The 27,047-nt window shown below is 39.5% G+C and overlaps 1 protein-coding gene across 1 annotated transcript in view; it reads left to right on the top strand.

The window, feature by feature from the left end:
- Positions 1 to 8,932: 8,932 nt before the first annotated feature.
- Positions 8,933 to 27,047, top strand: part of LOC131995810 (uncharacterized) — a 103,028-nt gene continuing 84,913 nt past the window's right edge. Inside the window, exon 1 of the mRNA XM_059364945.1 lies at positions 8,933 to 8,937. Within this exon, the coding sequence (XP_059220928.1) occupies positions 8,933 to 8,937 (5 nt within the window). The remainder of the gene's footprint in view (positions 8,938 to 27,047) is intronic.

Raw genomic sequence — 27,047 nt, 5'->3', positions numbered from 1 at the left:
AATGATTTTACTTCACAAATCAAGATCAACATCATCATCGTGTATATCGATTTTTATGAAATACTAGCAGGCCCGGTGTGTTTCGCAACATGTGAGCCTCATTTTGGCTTTTTATACCCTCCACCATAGGATGGGGGGTATACTAATTTTGTCATTCTGTTTGTAACTACTCGAAATATTCGTCTGAGACCCCATAAAGTATATATATTCTTGATCGTCGTGAAATTTTATGTCGATCTAGCCATGTCCATCCGTCTGTCTGTCGAGAGCACGCTAACTTCCGAAGGAGTGAAGCAGGCCGCTTGAAATTTTGCACAAATATTTCTTATTAGTGTAGGTCGGTTGGGATTGTAAATGGGCCATATCGGTCCATGTTTTGATATAGCTGGCATATAAACCGATCTTGGGTCTTGACTTCTTGAGCCTCTAGAGTGCACAATTCTTATCCGATTTGAATGAAATTTTGCACGACGTGTTTTGGTATGATATCCAACAACTTTGCCAAGTATAGTTCAAATCGGTTCATAACCTAATGTAGCTGTCATATAAACCGATATTGGGTCTTGACTTCTTGAGCCTCTAGAGGGCGCAATTCTTATCCGATTTGAATGAATTTTGGCACGACGCGTTTTGTTATGATATCCAGCAACTGTGCCAAGTATGGTACAAATCGGTTCATAACCTGATATAGCTGCCATATAAATCGATCTGGGATCTTGATTTCTTGAGCCTCTAGAGGGCGCAATTCTTATCCGATTTGCCTGAAATTTTCTACGACGGATTCTCTCATGACCATAAACATATGTGTTTATTATGATCTGAATCGGTCTATAGCCCGATACAGCTCCCATATAAATCGATCTCTCTATTTGACTTCTTGAGCCCCCACAGGGCGCAATTCTTATTTGAATTGGCTGACATTTTACACAGGTCTCCAACATATAATTTAATTGTGGTCCAAACCGGACCATATCTTGATATAGCTCTAATAGCAGAGCAAATCTTTTCTTATATCCTTTTTTGCCTAAGAAGAGATGCCGGGAAAAGAACTCGACAAATGAGATCCTTGGTGGAGAGTATATAAGATTCGGCCCGGCCGAACTTAGCACGCTTTTACTTGTTATTTTACATGTTTATTAGGAAGGGAGGGGGAGACCAAAATTTTGGCCACTATTGCCAAAAAAGACCATATCGGATGAAAGATATATATGGGAGCTATATCTAAGTCTGAACCGATTTTCATGAAATTTTTTGCACGTATTTAAACCTCAAAAAGAGCACTTCATGTCAAATATTTTAAAGATCGGATTAAAATTGTGGCTTCTACAGCTTTAAAAGGGTATATCGGATTAAAGATATATATGGGAGCTATATCCACATCTGAACCTATTTGATCCAAAATCAACAGCGAATGTCCTTAGACCAAAAAAATTACTTGTGCAAAATTGTATGTCCGTATGTATGTTGTATATATATATTCAGGCAACAATGGTGACCTGTACCTCGCTCACAAAAATACATGGACAGATAGACAGACAGCCGGACAGACGGAAACTAGAACAAGTAAAAGCGTGCTAAGTTCGGCCGGGCCGAATCTTATATACCCTCCACCATGGACCGCATTTGTCGAGTTCTTTTCCCGGCATCTCTTCTTAGGCAAAAAAGATATAAGATAAGAGTTGCTCTGCTATTAAAACGATATCAAGATATGGTCCGGTTCGGACCACAATTAAATTATATGTTGGAGACCTTTGTAAAATTTCAGCCAATTCGTATAAGAATTGCGCCCATTGGGGCTCACGAAGTAAAATAGAGAGAACGATTTATATGGGATCTGTATCGGGCTATAGACCGATTCAAACCATAATAAACACGTATAATAATTGCGACCTCTAGGGGTCAAGAAGTCAAGATCCCAGATCGGTTTATATGGCAGCTATATCAGATTATGAACCTTTTTGAACCTTATTTGACACAGTTGTTGAAAGTAAAAATAAAATACGTCATGCAAAATTTCAGCCAAATCGGATAGGAATTGCGCCCTCTAGAAGCTCAAGGAGTCAAATCCCCAGATCTGTTTATATGACAGCTATATCTGGTTATGAACCGATTTGAACCATACTTGGCACAATTGTTGGATATCATAACGAAATACTTCGTGCAAAAATTCATTCAAATCGGATAAGAATTGTGCCCTCTAGAGGCTCAAGAAGTCAAGACCCAAGTCCGGTTTATATGGCAGCTATATCAGGTTATGGACCGATTTGAACCATACTTGGCACAGTTGTTGAGTATCATAACAAAACACGTCGTGCGAAATTCCATTCTAATCGGATAAGAATTGCGCCCTCTAGAGGCTCAAGAAGTCAAGACCCAAGAGCGGTTTATATGACAGCTGTATCAGGTTATGGGCCGATTTGAACCATACTTGGCACAGTTGTTGGGTATCATAACAAAACACGTCGTGCAAAATTTCATCCCAATCGGATAAGAATTGCGCACTCTAGAGGCTCAAGAAGTCAAGACTCAAGGTCGGTTTATATGGCAGCTATATCAAAACATGGACCGATATGGCCCATTTACAATACCAACCGACCTACACTAGTAAGAAGTATTTGTGCAAAATTTCATGCGGCTAGCTTTACTCCTTCGGAAGTTAGCGTGCTTTCGACAGGCAGACGGACGGACAGACGGACGGACGGACAGACGGACGGACGGACGAACAGACGGACGAACAGACGGACGGACATGGCTAGATCAACATAAAATGTCGCGACGATCAAGAATATATATACTTTATGGGGTCTCAGACGAATATTTCGAGTAGTTACAAACAGAATGACGAAATTAGTATACCCCCCATCTTATGGTGGAGGGTATAATAAGGAAGTGATTCTAAGCCGATCGGTACACATATCAATGAGTCTAGGTCTTCTCCTTCTTAGCATTGCAAACAAATAAACAAAGTTATTATAATACCCTGTGCCACCATGGTGGTGTAGGTTATAAAATGCAAACAAAAGAGACAAATGTACTACAGCTCATTCATTTAGCCATAATTTGAGAAGTAGTCATGGCATGACTAGTAGCACATTCATTGGCTAACAAAATGCTGTCTTTTAGGCCTTCTATAATGCAAGATGCTACAAATTGGGTGTGTATGTGTATCAGCTCTCTTGTAAGGTCAACTTTCAGTAGTTTTTATGAGAAGGGCAACTGTTTTCCGCCATTGGGATACACTTCTTGAGTATCTGGATGCCGCAATTCCAATCGGATTTTGCTGAAATTTTGTACAGCGACTTTTCCTATGACCTTCAACATGAGGGCCAAATTTGTTCGAATCGGTCTATTACCTGATATAACTCGCTTATAAGCCCATCTCCTACTACTTGAGCCCATATAGGACGCAATTCTTATCATTATCCTCTGTTTGCCTATAAAGAGATGCCGGGCAAAGAACTTGCCATATGCGATCCATGTTGGAGGGTATATAAGATTCGGCCCGGCCAAACTTAGCAAACTTTACTTGTTTTTATGATTGCACCGTAATTTCAACAGGCAGGTCTTAGATTTTTACGAGGAATATATATACTTTATGGGATCAGAAATATTTATTTTGATGTGTTACAAACGGAATGTTAAATTGAATTTAGCTCCTCTTTCAGTGTTGGATACAAAAACACAGAAAATAACCATATCAAAGATTGACTTCTCTTCAATCGACATTTCAACTTAAATCCTATTCAAACATTTATAATTTTAAAAACTAATCCTATCAAATCACCCATAAGCATTTTAAGACAACTCTTTAACATGCATACCCCAGCCCAGAGCTCATGCCCACATGGCAATCATCTCACATTTAAGCTTTACAACTGTTTCTTGACCATTTCATGCATTTCCCTTCTATGGCAACAAAATAAGTTCGGTATGCTAATCACTTAAGACAACAAAAGCCAATCAAAATGTAAATAAGTACAACATAATTGTCACAGGATACGAGGATACAACATGTCCTATCCTTTATCCAAAGCAAATACTCATACTGTCGCCCATTTGGCCGGACTCCCGCTTGTACATATCATTCTCGAGCACATATATCCGATTAGACATAGGAGATATATGTGTGCATATGTCACAGTTTGTGTGTATAGTGCATTTTTCATTGTAGGCGTTTGCATAACATGGGCACATACTCACCACACTGTTATCCTGGAATTGCGCCTTAAAACATTTCCAACACATTTTTAGCATTCTAACACACTGCGAAATTGCGAATGGTTGCAAAACCAAACCCCTTAATGCCTAAACGGCTAAATGGGGGGAAAATGCTCATTGTGTGGCAGGATATTCGACTGCCTCAAGCGCGAAAGAGCCACAGCATGCCATAATGTTAAGTTGGCCAAAAGCTACTTTGTGGCTTTTGGATACTAACACAAAGTTACTCAAGCCCATACACGAGCTCTCCCACACCTCTTTGTAGGCCAAAATGTGAAATGTTGTGTTGCTTTGCAAAAATTCCCTTAATAAGAGGAAGTGAAGGGACGTTGTTCGTCACAGTAGCTTAGCGTAATACCCACATAGCTGCAAAGGATACTAGTACCACTTGAATGTCCTGCGGGGGAAAACATATATGAAGAATACTAAAGTATTATTTAGGTTGGACATTTGGGGTCACATTGTGTACAACAAGTAAGGATAGAATAAGGTTGGGCAAAACCGGCCTTTTTGGGAATGCATGCTAAATCGTCGAAATTGAAATTTGCTTAAGTTGGATATGTAGCAACCAAAATTTTGAGAATGTCGGTTGATAAATGCATTTGCAAAGCGAAAGTCAGGTGATACATATATGTATATGGGAGCTATATCTAAACCTGAACAGATTCCTATGAAATTCAACAGTGATCAGGAGAACAAAATCTGTCCGCTTGTGCTATTCGAAGAATAAAGCGCAATGCAAAATTTTGAGAAGATCGATTAATGAATGCGCGTTCAAAGGCTCTAGAAGTGGAAATTGAACGATACAAATATGAATATGAGTAATACATCTAAATCTGAACTTATTTTTAACAAATTCACAAGTACATCCTTGTACATAATTTCGTGAGAATCGGTTAACAAATAACAATCTAATTACAATATAAATCCCAATCGGACGAATATATATATAAGAGATCTATATCCAAATCTGAGCCGATTTCTTCCCATTTCTGTAGGCTTTGCCTCTAGGTGCAATTCTTATCCGATTTGGCTAAAATTTTGCGTAAAGTGTTTTGTTATGACTTCCAACTATTGTACTAAGTATGGTTTAAATTGGTACACAACCTGATATAGCTACCACATAAACCGATCTTGGATCTTGACTTCTTGAGCCTCTGGAGGGCGCAATTCTCATTCGATTTGGCTGAAATTCTGCATGAAAAGTTTTGTTATAATATATATAAGACTAGCTGATCCGGGCCCCCTCCGCTGCGCCTTCTTTTACCTTATATGGAACAAAATTTTTCTTTGAATATTTATTTTCGACAATTAAATAATTTTTGGTGAAATAATATGCTACGAAAATAGTATATCGCTTGACTAACAGTTTAACAATATAAGTTCTTTTTATCTGAATCCCATATTATCTTTATTGGTCTACGAATTTAAGTTTGGATGTAAGGTGTACTCCATTCTTGAAATACTTTATTTCTGCCTGATATTCTCATGGTGTCTGCTTTAGGGGTGTTTTCGGGGTAGAGATGGTCCCTGAGACACTTGGCCCTGAAAAAATATCAGCATCGTGCTCTTCTCTCAAATACCATTTATTTAAACCCCATATTGTCATTAGTGTAAGGGGAGTTTACAGGATGAGGCGCCGCCCAAACACATGGCCCCAAAATTTGTTATCAAATTTGATTTCTAATCTCAAATATCTTTCATTTGAGAAACATATTAGCATGGGGGGTGTTTTAAGGAATGCCACATACTTTTGTTTGAGCCCCATATTACGATGGTCAATAAAAAATTTTTGTTTGTGGGGTATTTTGGGAAAAGGGGTCTAGCGCTTTTGAAATATTGACAAGTAAAAGCGTGCTAAGTTCGGCCGGGCCGAATCTTATATACCCTCCACCATGGATCGCATTTGTCGAGTTCTTTTCCCGGCATCTCTTCTTAGGCAAAAAAGGATATAAAAAAAGAGTTTCTCTGCTATTAAAACGATATCATGATATGGTCCGATTCGGACCACAATTAAATTATATGTTGGAGACCTGTGTAAAATTTCAGCCAATTCGTATAAGAATTGCGCCCATTGGGGCTCACGAAGTAAAATAGAGAGATCGATTTATATGGGATCTGTATCGGGCTATAGACCGATTCAGACCATAATAAACACGTTTGTTGATGGTCATGAGAGGATCCGTCGTACAAAATTTCAGGCATATCGGATAATAATTGCGACCTCTAGGGGTCAAGAAGTCAAGATCCCAGATCGGTTTATATGGCAGCTATATCAGGTAATGAACCGATTTGAACCTTATTTGACACAGTTGTTGAAAGTAAAAATAAAATACGTCATGCAAAATTTCAGCCAAATCGGATAGGAATTGCGCCCTCTAGAACCTCAAGAAGTCAAATCCCCAGATCTGTTTATATGACAGCTATATCAGGTTATGAACCGATTTCAACCATACTTAGCACAGTTGTTGGATATCACAACGAAATACTTCGTGCAAAAATTCATTCAAATCGGATAAGAATTGTGCCCTCTAGAGGCTCAAGAAGTCAAGACCCAAGATCGGTTTATATGACAGCTATATCAGGTTATGGACCGATTTAAACCATACTTGGCACAGTTGTTGGGTATCATAACAAAACACGTCGCACATTGGTTCAAGAGTGGCCGAAATTCATTTTTTTCATGTTCGCCGATTTGGATAATTTTTTGGTATTTTGTTGTCAGATAGTTGAATATTATGATTCCGTAATATTAGGCTGATATATTTAGTATTTCTTTGGACAGACACGCTCCAAGTTCATATATGTTCGCTTGTTTAAAATGGCATGCAAATTTACTGTATATTCAATCTTTTGGTACAATCACAGTAAACTTATCATTTGACTTTGTTGTATATTTTCGTAAATGGCAATTGTCATAGATGAGATTTGCATTAAAAAAAGTTGGAAAAAGTGCCACATAAAAAATTTCGTAGAACAAAATATAAACAACATCAAAATTTCAATGTTCATCAACTTCAGTGGACTGCATGTTTTTAGCGCTGTGGAGCGCTGTTTAACGAAAGACGTCAAATTACAGCTTGAAGTCTCAGCTAAAAGCTAAAAAAAAATTCAGCTGCTCATACCTGCTCCTTTCCAAAAGAAACAGTAAAAACTATAAAGTGATAAAGTAAGAAAACGTGAATTTTCGTTCATGCTTGTTGTTGTTGTTGCCATAATTCTTTACTGTTAACAACAATAGAAGATCAAGCGATAGACTATTAGGTGCTGTGTTATCATTCATTTATTATGTTGTTGCATGCAATAACAACTACACATTATGTCTTGCTCTCTTTATTGCACAAAATCTTTTCCGTTAGAGCTTAATAAGTAATACATTAAGTACCAACAACAATATACAGTTTCTGATTTAAATTTCTGCTTTTGGGTATACATTTCTAATATTATTGATATGCTAATTGACATTACATTGGCAAGTGCAGTGATAAGAGGTGTGTTTTTAAGTGATATCAAGATTTAATTTTATTAATTATGGAAAATGTAACAATTTCTTATTTAAATATTTGCGAAATATTAATTGATAACAACAGTGATATTGATGTTACTGTCGAAGTCATTGCAAATAGCAATGAAGGAATGACTGCTGAGGATGTTGAAGTCTTTACTGGATTTTTGAAAAAAAACTTTTTTACAAAGTTCAAAGATAGATGGCAAAAAGCAAGACGCATAAAAACCAGATTTCTTGATCTTAATGAAAATTGGCTGAAAAATGTCTACAAAGTGTGCAAATATACCGCAAACAATGAAGCACCAAGCTGTTCAAATATGGTTAAACGTGGACGTCCAGCAAAAGCCTTCGAGGATTGCCAACCGCGAACAAAGAGGACAAAGGTACAAGATTTTTGTGAAAACACCTCAATGGTGTTGATATCGTCTGCCGCAAAAAAAAGTGAGTGTTTAGACAAATCCATTAAGGCGTTCACCCCGGAGAAGGCACTTGGGCTGATACTTGATGCTTCGTTGTCAAAGCATCAATATGAGGTTTTGCGCAGTTCAGCTAGAGAAATTGGATTCGACATTTACCCATCCTACCATCAGGTACTGGAAGCAAAAAAAAAATGCTATCCTGCAAATGTTCAGGTGCAAGAAAGTTGTAGCAAAGTTTCTCTACAACAGTTATTAGATCATACAGTAACCAGGATTTTGATGACAAAAACCGAGAATGAGGTGACAGAACTCCCCAACGAACTGCAAATGTTCTCAAAATGGGGCTGTGACGGAAGTTCGGGACACAGTGAATACCATCAAAAATTCACAGATCCAAATGACTCCGATAAATATATGTTCTTAACGTCACTTGTTCCATTGACCCTCACAGAGCGTAATAATATGTCAACAATGTGCTGGAGAAATACAGAGCCATCATCAACTAGATTTTGCCGACCGTTAAAATTTGAATTTATACAAGAAACAGCTGAAGTTATAAATTCAGAGGTCAGTCGTGTTAATGACGAAATAAAAAATTTAAGAAATACTGTCGTTGAATTGCATAGCAGAAACTTCAATATTTCTCACACACTGAAATTAACAATGATTGATGGGAAAGTAGCTACTACGATTTCTGGAAGTTCATCTATGGCGGTTTGCTTCATATGTGGAGCAAATTTCACACAAATGATTCTGAGTGTTTAAAAATGCTATGTGCCAAAAAACAATGCCGTAGGTCAAAATTTAATTTTTACTTTGTATGGGAGGTGGGCGTAAAAGTGGGCGGATCATTTTGATTTTTCCATTTTTTCTTGATTCAAACAAAAAATGCCTATGTGCCAAGTTTCATTGTCCTTCGACAACTTCTTCTATTTTTAGCCGCTCGTTCAATGAACTTGAACCAATGTGCGTCGTGCGAAATTCCATTCCATTCGGATGAGAATTGCGCCCTCTAGAGGCTCAAGAAGTCAAGACCCAAGATCGGTTTATATGGCAGCTATATCAAAACATGGACCGATATGGCCCATTTACAATACCAACCGACCTACACTAATAAGAAGTATTTGTGCAAAATTTCAAGCGGCTAGCTTTACTCCTTCGGAAGTTAGCGTGCTTTCGACAGACAGACGGACGGACGGACGGACGGACAGACGGACGGACATGGCTAGATCGACATAAAATGTCACGACGATCAAGAATATATATACTTTATGGGGTCTCAGACGAATATTTCGAGTAGTTACAAACAGAATGACGAAATTAGTATACCCCCCATCTTATGGTGGAGGGTATAAAAATTTGAAAATATATATCAGATTCGTGTTCAACTCTAAAATACCTTTTATTTGAGCCTTATATTGCAATGGTCAGAAAATACTTCCTATTTGGGTGGAGTTATGGGGACGGGGTAGCCCCATAGATACTTTTCCCTAATATTCATATCAGATGCGTGCTTTAATTCCAAAGACCTTTTATTTGAGTCCCATATTGCAATGGTCATAAATGTGTCCTCTATGGGGGATGTTCTCGGGGATGGACGGCCCCCCAAAGACTTGGTCCCACATCTGGATATCAAATTCGTATGCTACACTCAAATACCTTTTATTTAAGCCCCAAATTGCCATGGTCTGTAAATAAGTCCTGTTTGGGGGCTGGTTTGGGGAAGGGGTGGACATCCAAAAACTTGTTCCCACATTTGGATATCACATTCGTATTTTACTCGCAAATACCTTTCATTTGAGTCTCATATGGCCATGGTCGGTAAAAATTTCCGATTTAGGGGTGTTTCGGGGGTGTTCCTAACACTTAGTCCGACAATTGGATATCAGATAAGTTTTCTGATCTAAAATACCTTTAATTTGAGTCCCATACTGTCGTGATTGGTGTATATAAATATTTGGTAGGTTTTAGGTTGGGGCGCCCCCTTAGGTACCCCATCCGAAATTTAAAACCAAATTTTTATTTGTAGGTTACTATAGGAGAGCACACATAATTTTGCCTTAATCGCACCACCCATCTCCGAGATCTGGCTTTTCTGAAAATTAGGGTAAGGGGGAGAGTCCTCCCTTCGACAATTAAAGAGCTTTTAGTGAAATACCATGTTACGAAAATTGTATATCGCTTGACTAACAGTTTAAGAATATAAGTTCTTTTATCTGAATCCTATATTATCTTTATTGGTCTACGAATTTAAGTTTGGATGTGAGGTGTACTCCATTCTTAAACTTTTTTATTTCTGCCCGATATTCTCATGATATCTGATTTATGGGTGTTTTTGGGGGGTTAGATGGTTCCCCAGACACTTGGCCCTGAAAAAATATCAGCATCGTGCTCTTCTTTCAAATACCAAGTTTATACCCTCCACCATAGGATGGGGGGTATACTAATTTCGTCATTCTGTTTGTAACTACTCGAAATATTCGTCTGAGACCCCATAAAGTATATATATTCTTGATCGTCGCAACATTTTATGTCAATCTAGCCATGTCCGTTCGTCTGTCCGTCCGTCCGTCTGTCTGTCGAAAGCACGCTAACTTCCGAAAGAGTAAAGCTAGCCACTTGAAATTTTGCACAAATACTTCTTATTAGTGTAGGTCGGTTGGCATTGCAAATGGACCATATCGGTCCATGTTTTGATATAGCTGCCATATAAACCGATCTTGGGTCTTGACTTCTTGAGCCCCAAGAGTGAGCAATTCTTATCCGATTGGAATGAAATTATGTACGACGGAGCTTCTCATGATCATCAACATATGTGTTTATTATGGTCTGAATCGGTCTATAGCCCGATACAACTCCCATATAAATCGATCTCTCTATTTTACTTCTTGAGCCCCCAAAGGGCGCAATTCTTATTCCAATTGGCTGACATTTTACACAGGTCTCCAACATATAATTTAATTGTGGTCCAAATCGGACCATATCTTGATATCGCTCTAATAGCAGAGCAAATATTTTCTTATATCCTTTTTTGCCTAAGAAGAGATGCCGGGAAAAGAACTCGACAAATGCGATCCATGGTGGGGGGTATATAAGATTCGGCCCGGCCGAACTTAGCACGCTTTTACTTGTTTAAACCTCATATTGCCATTGGTTTAGGGGAGTTTACACGATGAGGAGTCTCCCAAACACATGGCTCCAAACTAGTTTATCAAATTCGTTTTCTAATCTCAAATACCTTTCATTAGAACCACATATTGGCATGGTCGAAAATCTTTTATCCTTTGGGGGGTGTTTTGGGAAGGCGTGATGCTCTAAATACATGGTCCTATATTTGGATATCAAATTTGTATTATACTCCCAAATACCTTTATTTGAGCCCCATGTTGCGATAGTCAGTAAAAAATTCCTGTTTTGGGAAATATACATCAACAACGTGCTCTATTCTCATATATCTATATATCATTTATTTGAACCCCATATTGCCATTGGCCTCAAAATTGGATATCAAATTCGTTTTCTAATCTCATTTAAACTCCTTATTGCAAAAGTCAGCAAATATGACCGGTTTGGTGTATTGGCCCAAATTGTCGTGGTGACCAAATACATCCTATTTAGAGGTTGTTATGGTGGTGGGACGTCCGCTAGACAGTTGGCCCCTAATGTTGATATCAGATATGTGGTCTACTCCCACATACCTTTAATTTGAGCCCCATATTTCCATAGTAGGCAATCATGACCGGCTTGGGAGGTATTTTGGTGGATGGGCTGCCACTCAGTGAGTTGGCCTTGAAAATATATATCGGATTTGTGTTATACTCTAAAAACCTTCTTATTTGAGCCTCATATTGCAATAGTCAGCAAATACTTCCTATTTGGGTGGTGTCATGGAGGAGAGGTGGCCCCATAGACACTTTCCCGAATATTGATATCAGATTCGTGCTTTACTCCCAAAGATCTTTTATTTGAGCCCCATATTGCAATGGTCGTCAATTTGTCCTCTTTGGGGGATGTTTTTAGGGAGAGGCGGCCCCAAACACTTGGTCCCATATTTGGATGTCAGATTCGAATTCTTCTCGCAAATACCTTTCATTTGAGTCCCATATTGCCATGGTCGGTAAACATGTCCGATTTAGGGGTGTTTTGGGGGTTAGGGTGGTCCCCTTAACACTTTGTCCGACAATTGGATATCAGATACGTTTTCTTTCGGCGGATCGGTCCATATGGGGGCCATATCAAGATATAGTCCAATATAGCACATTTTCGAACTTTACCTGCGATGTGTTGCAAACAGAATGACAAAATGAATATAACCCCATCCTTCAGTGGTGGGTGTAAAAAGTAAAAGCGTGTTAAGTTCCGACGGGCCGAATCTTATATATCATCCACCATGGGTCGTATTTGTCGAGTTTTTCTCCCTGTATCTCCTTTTAGGCAAATAAAAGATAATAGAAGAGAATTAGGGAGATAAGAAATGGGGATATCGGTTTATATAGGAAAGGATATCGGATAGAATTGCGCTCTGTAGTGGATTAAGAAGTCACGATTCAAGATCGGTTTATATGACATCTATATCAGATTATGAACCGATTTGAACCATACTTAGCACAGTTGTTGAAAGTCATAGCGAACACGTCGTGCAAAATTGCAGCCAAATCGGGTAGGAATTGCGCCCTCTAGTGGCTCAAGAAGTCACGATTCAAGATCGGTTTATATGACAGCTATATCAGATTATGAACCGATTTGAACCATACTTAGCACAGTTGTTGAAAGTCATAGCGAACACGTCGTGCAAAATTGCAGCCAAATCGGATAGGAATTGCGCCCTCTAGTGGCTCAAAAATTCAAGATCCAAGATCGGTTTATATGGCAGCTTTATTAAAACATGGGCCGATATGACCCATTTACGGACGGACATGTTTAGATCGAATTAAGATGTCATGACGATCAACAATATATATACTTTATGGGACCTTAGACGAATAGTTCGAGGAGTTACAAACAGAATGACGAAATTAGTATACCTCCATCCTATGGACATAATAATTGGATCAATTAATTTTGTGATTGAAAACGATTTTTATTTTTTCTATGTATGGACAAAAAAAGAATCTGTGCCAAGTTTCAGCTCAACATCCCTATTTGTAAAGACTGTAGCGTGATTTCAACAAACAGACAAAAAGACGGACGGACATGGCTAGACCGTCTTAGATTTCGATGTGTTGCCATCGGAATGACAAAATGAATATAACCCCATCTTTGGAGATGGGTATAAAAGGGAAAAAATGCTGTGTGTGAGAATGTGTCATACCAATAACGAACACACAATTGCAATTACTCGCAAGCCCATGGGCCTGCTTGGAATTTCTTGTTTACGTACAAAGTAATGTGGAATAGAGTTAGTGTTTTTAGCAACCAATGGTCTATACGCTCAAATACTCGCTCTTTATCTTTACTAGGAGACACACAAGAAAACAATTATGATGATGTTGTTGTAGCAGTTTGTTGTGTTCTATATTTCGTCTGCTTGATTCTGTTGAGTGTTAAGATCAAGGACCTCTACGACTAAGATGGGGTGCGTCCACAGGGATCTGAGTCGGATGGGTCTGGGTGGTTCCTGATTACAATCGGGACATACATCTTGCACGTCGGCATCAATACTTGCTCTGTAGGAGTTGAGGCGGCTGCATCTGCCGGAACGTATTTAATTGAGCCAGAACTACTCTGGTTTGGAATTTCTTCAGCTGCAATGGGAGGCGGTCGTTCTCCAAGGACTCCATTCACTCGGTAGCTATTTACCGCATCTGCTACCGTGTCTGCATGAATGTTGTCTATACCTGATTGATATGTCGCTTGATCTAGAGGTTCTCTCTTGTAGCACAGAACCTCACGCTCTGGATCATGTAGATCTACCTTAAGGCTTCTGGGCGGTGGATATCTATCCACAAGATGATAATTTGGATGGTCTCTGCGATAACAGCCCAAAAGGTATTCCTTACACAGCATGTAGTTATGTCTTCGCACTGGTAGTATCTTTGTCTCCTGATAGAGGTGATCCACATGAGGACTGAGGAGACAGACCGTCGCAGTTCGGAGGGCGGCAGATCTGAAAATTATTCCACTGTGTGTCACAAATCTGACGAAACCACACTGGCGCTGCACAACTTACCACAGACCGTCCAATTGCTTTGTACGTGGTCAACAAGGTTTCTTTGTCTGCACCCCACGTGCTGCCGGCAAGTGACTTGAGGACCTTATTTCTACTTTTGACTTTATGGCAAATTGCTGTGGCATGTGGGGAGAATGTGTAAGAGCTGTCAAATGTGACGCCAAGTATTTTGGGACACTTGATGGTCGGAAACATTTCTCGATCGACCATCACAGTCAGCTCGGTATTCACCTCACTCGTATTTGTAGTGAACAATGTGGCTGAAGATTTGGTGGCAAATATCTGCAGATTTCTTGCAGCGAAATATGAGGCAAGTTTGTTAAGGTAGACGTTCAACTTTTCACAAATGTCAACAATGGGTGGGAGGCCTGATGCCATGATCGTACATCCGCATATAATACGATCTCTATGCCGTCTGGAGGATGTGGAATGGAGGATAGGGAGAGATTAAACAGTGCAGGAGATATCACCCTACCTTGGGGAACTCCCTGTTTCACTCTACGGTGCTTCGACTTCTTATCCCTAAATTCCACAAATGACTGTCGACCACACAGATAATTGGCGACCCAGCGTTTCAGGCCTGGCTGGAGGGACGTGTTGGGGATATCCTATAATATTGGGTTGCCCAAAAAGTAATTGCGGATTTTTTAAAAGAAAGTAAAAGCATTTTTAATAAAACTTAGAATGAACTTTAATCAAATATATAATTGTCATTTTGTTCGATAACCTTTTGCCATCTTCCTGGCAAATTTAGTATTCCACGCTCATAGAACTTCTGGCCTTTATCTGCAAAAAACTGAACCAAGTCCGATTTTATAGCCTCATCATTGCCGAAAGTTTTACCATTTAAGGAGTTCTGCAAAGATCGAAATAAATGGTAGTCTGATAGTGCAAGGTCAGGGCTATATGGTGGATGCATCAAAAGTTCCCAGCCAAGCTCACTCAGTTTTTGGCGAGTGACCAAAGATGTGTGTGGTCTAGCGTTGTCCTGGTGGAATATGACACCTTTACGATTGACCAAATCTGGTCGCTTCTCCTTGATGGCTGTATTCAATTTGTCCAATTATTGACAGTAAACATCCGAATTAATCGTTTGGTTCCTTGGAAGCAGCTCAAAATATACCACACCCTTCCAATCCCACCAAACAGACAGCATAACCTTCTTTTGGTGGATATCAGCCTTTGAAGTGGTTTGAGCTGGTTCACCATGCTTGGACCATGATCGTTTTCGACTAACGTTGTTGTAAACAATCCATTTTTCATCTCCAGTTATGATTCGTTTTAAAAACGGATCGAATTCATTAAATCTAAGACCTTCTAAAAATCTTAGACCTTCTAGCCATGTCCGTCTGTCTGTTGAAATCACGCTACAGTGTTTAAAAATTGAGATATTGAGCTAAAACTTTGTACAGATTCTTTTTTTGTCCCCCATATAGACCGATCCGCCGATGTAGGGTCTAAGGCGCATAAAACCCACATTTATTATCCGATTTTGCTGAAATTGGGCCAGTGAGTTCGGTTAGGCCTCTCAACATCTTTGTTTAATACAACTCAGATCGGTCCAAATTTTAATATAGCTACCACATAGACCGATCTCTGGATTTAAGGTCTTGGACCCATAAAAGGCGCATTTTTGGCCGATTTCGCCGAAATTTGGGAAAGTGAGTTGTGTTAGCGCCATCGACATCCTTCTTAAATTGGCCCAGATCGGTACAGATTTGGATTAGCTGCCATATAGACCGATCTCTTGACTTAAAGTCTTGGCTCCATAAAAGGCATATTTATAATCCGATTTCGCTCAAAATTGACACTGTGACATATGTTAAGCTTTTCGACAACCGAGCCGTATATGGTTCAGATCGGTCTATATTTGGATATGGCTACCAAAAAGATCAATATTTTGTTCTGCAAAATTGAACAATGACTTGTACATATTGTATTATACCACTCAATATCCATGTCGAATGTGGTCAAAATCGGATCATATTTCGATAAAGCTGCTATGGGGGCATAAATTATGCATTTTTCACCGAATTCTGATGAAAGATGGTTTATATATATACCCGAGGTGGTGGGTATCCAAAGTTCTTGTTGAATTTAATATCCCAAAATTTCCTTAATGACGACTGAAAGATGAGCTCTAGCCAAGGAATACTTTTCACTCATTGTAGTACAGACGTTGACTTTATAATTTTTTTTTTTATAGAGAATAAACTGTAGCGAAAGTCATTTGGATTCACACCAGTCGTTTATATTTTATAATTTTTGGGCAGAAGCAAAATAATTTCATATACTATATCAAGTTCTGAATGGACCGAAGAAGAAATGTTAAGGTCTTCAAAAATTTCTCCCAATTATCCGAGTGCTTTTTGCTGGCCATGCCACAAAGGTTGTACATTTTCCTGTTCAACAAGAAAAGGAATGGATATGTTAAGTGTGTACGTGCTAGTATTCCAATTGTTACTTGACATGCAAGAGTTTTAATTGAATTATTATTCGTTGTATTGACGCCATTTCATAGCCTGGATATACAAAAAGAATAACACCAGCAACTCAAATACCTTCGTCCAAAATAACCAAAGTAAACGTTTCATCATTCATTCGTTTGTCCTTTCATTCACTCACTCTTTCAGGCAAACGTTCTTGCTATTGTTCCTCTGCAATGCAGTTTGGCCATTGAAAAAAAATAAGGCAATGAACAAGACAAACAAACTACAACAAATTTATGCAAAAACTTTTGCACCAAGTTGTTCAGCTTCATTCACTCGAAAAAAGTTGAAATTTTAGCCAAAAATTAATTCTTTTAAAACAAAGTGAACAAAATGAAAACGTTAAAATTTTAGTCAAAAACAAAAGCTTAAATGCTCAACAAAACTAAAACTTTTACCGTTTTTTTCCAGAAGCAAAAATTTTACACATTATTCAGCAGATAAAAAATGTTGACCTCATTAGTTAATATCCAAACCAGGGCTGCGAAGTCGAGCACTTTTACTCGACTCCGACTACAGAATCGACTCCGAGCACTTATTATACCCACCACCGAAGGATGGGGGTATATTCATTTTGTCATTCCGTTTCCAACACATCGAAATATCCATTTCCGACCCTATAAAGTATATATATTCTTGAGCAGCGTAAAAATCTAAGACGATCTAGACAAGTCCGTCCGTCTGTCCGGCTGTCTGTTGAAATCACGCAGCAGTCTTTATAAAAAAGAGATATTGAGCTGAAATTTTGCACAGACTCTTTTTTTGTCCATAAGCAGGTTAAGTTCGAAGATGGGCTATATCGGACTATATCTTGATATAGCCCCCATTTAGACCGATCCGCCGATTTAGGGTCTTAGGCCCATTTATTATCCGATTTTGCTGAAATTTGGGACAGTGAGTTGCGTTAGGCCCTTTGACATCCTCCGTCAATTTGGGCCAGATCGGTCCAAATTTGGATATAGCTGCCATAAAGACCGATCCTACGATTTAGGGTCTTAGGCCCATAAAAGCCACATATATTATCCGATATTGCCGAAATTTGGAACAGTGAGTTGTGTTGAGCCGTTCGACATTTTTCGTCATTTTGGCCCAGATCGGTCCAGATTTGGATATAGCTGCCATATAGACCGATCCTCAGATTTAGGGTCTTAGGCCTCACATATATACCCGAGGTGGTGGGTATCCAAAGTTCGGCCCGGCCGTACTTAACGCCTTTTTAATGGTCCTTTTTTATACCCACCACCGAAGGATGGGGGTATATTCATTTTTATACCCACCACCGAAGGATGGGGGTATATTCATTTTGTCATTCCGTTTGCAACACATCGAAATATCCATTTCCGACCCTATAAAGTATATATATTGTTGATCAGCGTAAAAATCTAAGACGATATAGACATGTCCGTCCGTCTGTCCGTCTGTCAGTCAAAATCACGCTACAGTCTTCAAAAATTAAGATATTGAGCTGAAACTTTGCACAGATTCTTTTTTGTCCATAAGCAGGTTAAGTTCGAAGATGGGCCAAATCGGACTATATCTAGATATAGCCCCCATATAGACCGATCCGCCGATTTAGGGTCTTAGGCCCATAAAGGCCACATTTATTATCCGATTTTGCTTAAATTTAGGACAGTGGATTGTGTTAGGCCCATCGACTTCCTTCGTCAATTTGGCCCAGATCGGTCCAGTTTTGGATATAGCTGCCATGTAGACCGATCCTCCGATTTAGGGTCTTATTCCCATAAAAGCCACATTTATTATCCGATTTTGCTGAAATTTGGGACAATGAGTTATCTTAGGCCCTTCGACATCCTTCGCCAATTTGGTCCAGATCGGTTCAGTTTTGGATATAGCTGCCATATAGACCGATCCTCCGATTTAGGGTCTTAGACCCATAAAAGCCACATTTATAATCCGATTTTGCTGAAATTTGGGACAGTGAGTTGTCTAAGGCCCTTCGACATCCTTCGCCAATTTAGCCGAGATCGGTCCAGTGTTAGATATAGCTGCCATATAGACCGATCCTCCGATTTAGGGTCTTAGACCCATAAAAGCCACATTTATTATCCGATTTTGCTGAAATTTAGGACAGTGAGTTGTCTTAGGCCCTTCGACATCCTTTGTCAATTTGGCCCAGATCGGTCCAGTTTTGGATATAGCTGCCTTATAGACCGATCTCTCGATTTAAGGTTTTGAGACCATAAAAGGCGCATTTATTGTCCGATGTCGCCGAAATTTGGGACAGTGAGTTGTGATATAACTTTCGATATTATTTTTTCATTTTGGCTCAGATAGGTCCAGATTTGGAAATAGCTGCAATATAGACCGATCTCTTGATTTATGATTTTGGGGCCATATAAGGCGCATTTATTGTCCGATTTCGCCGAAATTTGGGACAGTGAGTTGTGTTAGGCTCTTCGACATGTATCTGCAACTTGGTCGAAATCGGTCCAGATTTGGATATAGCTGCCATATAGACCCATATCTCGATGAAAAGCCTTGGCCCAATAAAAGGCGCTTTTATAATCCGATTTCACTGAAATTTGACACAGTGACGTATGCTAGGCTTTTCGACGTCCGTGTCGTTTATGGTTCAGAGCGGTTTATTTTTAGATATAGCTACTACAAAATTTTGTTTTACACAGTTGAACAATGAATTGTACTTTTAAGTATTTGGTCCAAATCGGAACATATTTCTATATAGCTGCTAGGGGTCATAAGGTATACATTTTCCCCGGATTTGACGAAAGGTGGTTTATATATTGTATATACCCAAGGTGGTGGGTATCCAAAGTTCGGCCCGGCCGAACTTAACGCCTTTTTACTTGTTTTTTTTTTTAATTTAAAAAGTTTTATAGGCACTTACGTGATTCTTGCGGGTTGTTAGGCCCAATATGTTACAAAATGCAAATAAAACAAGTTTATTTCATCATAAAAGTTTTAAAAAACTTTATAAAAAATTATTTTCTTTACTAAGCCAATGTGCTTTTAAAACAAAAAACAAGTAAAACGTGCTTAGTTCGGACGAATCTCTAAAACCGACCTCCATGGCTTCTGCTAAAAATTGATACAAAAACAAGTAAAAAGGCGTAAAGTTTGGCCGGGCCGAACTTTGGATACCCACCCCCTCGGATATATATGTGAACCACCTTTCGTCAAAATCCGGTGTCAAACTCATACCTTATGCCCAACAGCAGCTATATCAATATATGTTCCGATTTGGACCAAATACTTATAAGTAAAAGTCATTGTTCAATTGTATATAACAAAATATTGGTCTTTTTAGTAGCTATATCTTAAAATAAACCGATCTGAACTATATACGACACGGATATCGAAAAGCCCAACATAAGTCAGTGTGTCAAATTTCAGTGAAATCGGATTAAAAAAGCGCCTTTTATGGGGCCAAGACTTTAAATCGAGAGATCGGTCCATATGGCAGCTATATGCAAATCTTGATCCATCTAGACCAAATTGCAGAAATATGTGGAGGGGCTTAACTTAGCTCTTTGTCCCAAATTTCGGCATCATCGGACAATAAATGCGCCTTTTATGGCCCCTTAACCTAAAATCGAGAGATCGGTCTGTATGGCAGCTATATCCAATTCTGAACCGATCTGAGCCATATTGACGGAGGATGTCGAACAGCTTAAGCAACGTACTCTCTCAAATTTCAGCAAAATTGGATAATAAATGTGTGCGGTCTATATGGCAGCTATATCCAAATCTTGACCGATCTGAGCCAAATTGACGGAGGATGTTAAATGGCCTAACGCAACTCACTGTCCCAAATTTCAGCAAAATCGGATAATAAATATGGCTTTTATGGGCCTAAGACCCTAAATCGGAGGATCGGTCTATATGGCAGCTATATCCAAATCTGGACCGAACTGAGTCATATTAACAGAGGACAATGACATAAGACAACTCACAGTCCCAAATTTCAGCAAAATCGGATAATAAATGTGGCTTTTATGGGTTTAAGAACCTAAATCGGAGGACCGGTCTATATGGCAGCTATATCCAAATCTAAACCGATCTGAGCCATATTAACGGAGGATATTAAAGGGCCTAACACAACTCACTGTCCCAAATTTCAGCAAAATCGGATAATAAATGTGGCTTTTATGGGTTTAAGACCCCAAATCGTAGAATCGGTCTATATGGCAGCTATATCCAAATCTAGACCGATCTGAGTCATATTAACGGAGGACATTGAAGGGCCTAAGACAACTCACTGTCCCAAATTTCAGCTAAATCGTATAAAAAATGTGGCTTTTATGGGCCTACGACCCTAAATCGGCGGATCGGTCTATATGGGGGCTATATCAAGATGTAGTCCGATAAAGCCCATCTTCGAAATTAACCTGCTTATGGACAAAAAAAAGAATCTGTGGAAAGTTTCAGCTCAATATCTCTATTTTTAAAGACTGTAGCGTGATTTCAACAGACAGACGGACAGACGGACGGACATGTCCAGATCGTCTTATATTTTTACGCTGATCAAGAATATATATACTTTATATGGTCGGAAATGGATATTTCGATGTGTTGCAAACGGAATGACAAAATGAATATACCCCCATCCGTCGGTGGTGGGTATAAAAAACTTCCGTCAAACCAGCAAACATTAAAGCTTCTAGGAATCGAACAAGGATAATCGAGAGAGCGGGATATGTGGGAGCTATATCAGGTTATATACTGATTTAGACTGTACTTGGCATAGTTTTTGGAAGTCGTAACCGAACACCACATGCAAAATTTCAGTCAAATCGGACAAAAATTGCGGCTTGAACGAGCTTAAAACTCGAATCGGGAGATCGGTTTATATGGGAGCTATAACAGGTTATAGAACTTACTTGGCACAGTTGGAAGTCATAACAGAACACTATGTGCAAAATATAAACTAAATCGGACAAAAATTGCGGTTTATTAGGGCTCAAATGTCAAATCAGGAGAACGGTTTAAATGGGTGCTATACCAGGTTGTTGATCGATTTTGACTTTACTTAGTACAGCTTCTGGAAGTGTAAGCAGAACTCTACATGCAAAATTTCAGCCAAATCGGAACAATTGCGGCTTCCTGGGTCTGAAGATGTGAAATCGGGAGATCAGTTTACAAAGGGAAGAAAGTGGCACAAGGCACGCCACAGGGGGGCATTTTATTGCCACTCCTATGGGTGACCACCATAAATGACATATTTCGAATGCTGACTGAGGAGGGATTTGAACCCGTCTGCTATGCAGATGATGTTATAATGCTTCTAAGAGGTAAGGATCCGATCGAGCTATGCAGAAGGGTCGAAAGGGTCTTGCATATGGCATATGACTGGGCTAGACTGAAATATGCCTGTTCACGAGGAAGACGAAGGTGGGCCAATTTGACTCAGAACGTTTCCTCAATAAAACGATTTCGATATCTGACAAGGTCAAATACTTACTCAGAAAACTGAGTTGGAAGTGTCACATTCAGGAGCGTACTAAGAAGCCTCACCGATGTTGGGCGCTATGTAGACGGGCCGTAGGCTCGAAATGGGGCCTGAGTCCGAGGATAGTTCACTGGCTCTACAGGAGCGTAATTAGACCAATACATACTTAAGCCTAAGTAGTTTGGTGGACTGCTATGGAGAAAAAGTGCAACATAAAAACCATACAACAGGTTCAGAGAACATGTTGTCTTGGCATAGGCGGAAAGATGAGGACCACGCCCACTAGGGCACTGGAGACTATTCTAGATATCAGACCCATTTACATATAGATTAAGTGTGAGGAAGTCATTGCGGCTATGAGACTTAAGGTGGTGGGAGAATGGATTGAGGATGGGAGCAGCTCATACCATCGCGGTATAATCGAGGTGACGATAGGGAACTTGGTAGGAAGGGAAGAGGTTTCCGATCGAATACCCTAGATGAACCTTTAGGTCGAGTGCGAGGCAATGCTGCCATCGGCACAGTCTTGGATTGACGCAACCCTAGTATTACCATCTGGGAAATCATGTTATACGGATAGGTCAAAGCTAGAGGACAGTGTGGGCCTGGGAGTCTACATTGAGAACCCAGGGACTGAGATCTGTTTTAGACTGCCTGACCATAATACGGTCCTGCAGGTGGAGATCCGGACGATCACGGAATGCGTGAAGTGGTGTGGTGCTAACGCAAGGACCTCGAGTGTAAACATGTAACAACCAGGACGGTAAGGTCACGAATAGACTTGCATTGTAAGAAGGAGATTAACGCCTACTCTGAGAATGGCAAAATCCGTACCGTTTGGGTGCCGGGCCATAACGGAGTAAGGGGAAATGAAAGGGCAGACGATTTTGTGGTAAAGGCCAAAGGACTGCCATCAATAAACTTGCTTAACCCGAAGCCTTTCGGGTCGACGCAGTCCGAGTTAAGGGTGTGGACGACGAATGCGCATGCAACATTGTGGAACAGCGAAACGGTCGGTAGGACGGCGGAAATCATAATGGGGGGATCTAGATAATGAGAAGACGAGGCTATTACTGAAGGGAGGCAAGAAGGTAGTCAGTATAGATATTGGTATCATAACGGGACACATAGGACTACGAGCTCACTTATGTAAAATCGATGCGGCAAGTGATAGCATGTGTAGCGCATACAGGGAAGATGATGAGACGTTGGAGCATTTCCTTTCTCATTGCCCGGCTTTCGCGTCCAACAGATACCGGCACTTAAGGGAGACACAATATCAGACATGAGCCAACTTAGGGGAGTGGTACTGAAAACAATTAAGAATTCCATTATTAAAATTTTTCTTTTTAGATTTTACTTTATAGTTTTTAGAGCGCACAACAAGCTGATTACTGGCTTAGGTGTTTGTCCATAGTGAGATGGGGCGGATTAATATCTGCACTCTCTTTACAATCTAACCTAACCTATATACAAATCTTAACCGATGTGGCCCACTTGCAATTCCCAATCTATAATATGTATCTGTGAAAAATTTCAAGCAGCAAACTTCACTATGCGTTCGTTCGCTATCGTGATTTCGACAGACTGACGGATATGCCTAGATCGAATCTAAATGTCCAGACGATCAAGAATATATATTAGAGCTATATCGGACAATATCTTGATATACCCCCCCTATAGACCGATTTGCCGATTAAGGTCCTAGGACCATTAAAGTCACAATTTTTATTGGATTTCGCTGAAATTTTGGACAGTGAGTCGTGTTAGGCCTCACGATATCCTTGTTTAATACGGCGCAGATCGGTCCAGATTTGGAAAAGTGCTATATAGACCGAACTCTAGATTTAAGGTCTAGGGCTCATAATAGGCGCATCTATTTTCCGATTTCGCAGAAATTTGGTATAGCTAGTTGTGTAAGGCTCCAAGACATGCCTGTCTAATACGGCCCAGATCGGTCCAGATTTGGGTTTAGCTGCCATATAGACCGATCTCCCGATTTAGGGTTTTAGGTCCATGAAAGGTGAATTTATTAACCCATTTTGCTGAAATTAGGCACAATGAATAGCGTTAGGCCCCTCGACATGCGTGCTGGGTATGGTGAAGAATGGTCTATATTTCGATATAACTGCCATAAAAACCGATTTGGATATAGCTGCAATATATACCGATCTCCCGATTCAAGTTCTTGGAACAATAAACGAGCTTTTATTGTTATTACTCGATTTTGTTGTAATTTGGCACAGTGGACGGTGTTAAGCTCTTCGATATACGTTTTCAATATGGTTCAGATCGGGTAATATTTGCATATAGCTGTCATTTTCATATGCTTATCTCCCGATTTAAGTTCTTAGACTCATAAAAGTAAATATGGTGGATATCTGACTATATTTCGATAAAACTGTAATGAATTAATATATGATGCATTTTTTAACGTATTATGACGAAGGGTGGTTAATATACAAATAGTGATTTTTATAGCCAGACTTCGGGTATACTAATCTAGTCATTCCGTTTGTAACACCTTGAAATATTGATCGAGGACCCCATAAAGTATATATATTCTTGATCGTCTAAAAATTCTGATTCGAAATGACTGACGCGTCAAGTTAGCCGCTTGGCACAGATACTTTATATTGATGTAGGCCGATGGGGATTGCAAATGGGCTATATCGGTTCGGATTTGGATATAGCTCCCATATAAACCGATTCGGCTGTAATTTTGTACATAGTATTCTGTTATAACTCCCAACAAATATGTCAAGTACGGTTCAAATCGGTCAAGAACATGATACAGCTCCAATATAAGCCGATCTCCCGATTTGACTTCTTGAGCCCTTACAAGCCGCGATTTTTATTCGATTTGGCTGAAATTTTGCATACAGTGTTCTGCTATGACTCTCAACCACTGCGCCAAGTACGGTCCAATTCGGTCTATAACTAGATATAGCTCCCATATTTTAGCAGAATCCATGGTGGTGGGTTCCCAAGATTCGGCCCGGCCGAACTTAGAACGCTTTTACTTGTTGTACCCTACACTACTAGTTTCGTACAAGGAAGTGGGGTAGATCCATTAAGAAGCATACCGTTCGACTCAGAATCACTTTATGATTCGGTTTAGCTATGTGTACAAATTTATTACAGGCATCTTTCTTGGCGTAGAGACGAAGCCTATTGAAGTTGGGAGAAATCGGTTCAGATTTGGATATAGTTCCCATATTTATATTCGTCCGATTGGAATTAATACTGCAATAATATCGTCATTTGTCAACCGATCCTCGCAACAATATTTAAGAGTGAATGGTCTGAAGCCCATAAAAGCTGCATTTATTATCCGATTTCGCTGAAATTTGAAATGGGGAGTTGCTTTAAGCCTCCCGACATCCGACTCGTATATGGTTCAGATCTGCCGATTAAGAATCTGAAGCCCTAAAAAGCTTTATTTATTACCCGATTTCCTTGAAATTTGAAACAGTGAGATGTTTTAAGCCTGATTGTGGTTTGGATTCGACTATATTTAGTTATGGCTGCCTTATAGACCGGGCATCTTTCTTGGCCTAGAGACGAAGCCTATTGAAGTTGGGAGAAATCGGTTCAGATTTGGATATAGTTCCCATATTTATATTCGTCCGATTGGAATTAATACTGCAATAATATCGTCATTTGTCAACCGATCCTCGCAACAATATTTAAGAGTGAATGGTCTGAAGCCCATAAAAGCTGCATTTATTATCCGATTTCGCTGAAATTTGAAATGGGGAGTTGCTTTAAGCCTCCCGACATCCGACTCGTATATGGTTCAGATCTGCCGATTAAGAATCTGAAGCCCTAAAAAGCTTTATTTATTACCCGATTTCCTTGAAATTTGAAACAGTGAGTTGTTTTAAGCCTGATTGTGGTTTGGATTCGACTATATTTAGTTATGGCTGCCTTATAGACCGATCAGCAGATTATGGGTCTGAAGCCCATAAAAGCTTTATTTATTACCCAGTTTTGTTGAAATTTAAAATATTGAGTCATTTTAAGCCCCCCGATGTCCTATCCAATATGCTTCAGATCAGACTTTATTTAGATATAGCTGCCAAATAGACCGATCTGCCGATTAAGGGTCTGAAACCCATAAAAACTTTTTTTATTACCCGATTTTGCTCAAATTTTAATCAGAGAGTTATTTAGACTATACTAGATAGATATAGCTGCCATATAGACCAATCTTCCAATTTAGGGTCTTAATCCCATAAAAAGTGGATTTATTGTCTGGTTTCGCTGAAACTTCTACTTGTATGTGAGTTATCGGAACCCGAATAAAATATGATCCACTCCAGCCCCTATTTAGGATATGGTAGTGAAGTTATAGTAAAATAGGATGAATAATATATCCACGGTGGTTGGTAACCAAAGTTCGGCACGGGTGAACTTAACGCGTTTTTACTTGTTTTATTAAAAAATATTTTTTTTTTTGTTAAAACATTTTGTACTGCTTTGTCCGGAGTAGGAGTCGAGATAACTTTCTTGACTCCTACTCCGACCAAAATTCCTTGACTCCAACTCCAAGACTCCGACGACGCAGCCCTGGCCAAAAACCCAAAGGGTTTTTTAATAAATGTTTTAACCGAATTAAAAAAAAACATGTTTTTGAGCTTCTTTTCATTTTGGATGCAACACAACGAAATATCCATTTCCGACCCTATAAAATATATATATTCTTGATCAGCGTAAAAATTTAAGACGATCTAAACATGTCCGTCCGTCTGTCCGTCTGTCTGTTGAAATCACGCTACTGTCTTTAAAAATAGAGATATTGAGCTGAAATTTT

This window comes from Stomoxys calcitrans, chromosome 1, assembly GCF_963082655.1.
Source record: "Stomoxys calcitrans chromosome 1, idStoCalc2.1, whole genome shotgun sequence".
In the NCBI taxonomy this organism is placed as follows: Eukaryota; Metazoa; Arthropoda; class Insecta; order Diptera; family Muscidae; genus Stomoxys; species Stomoxys calcitrans.
The sequence above is the reverse complement of the archived record's forward strand: the minus strand, read 5'-3'. Positions and strand labels throughout refer to the sequence as shown.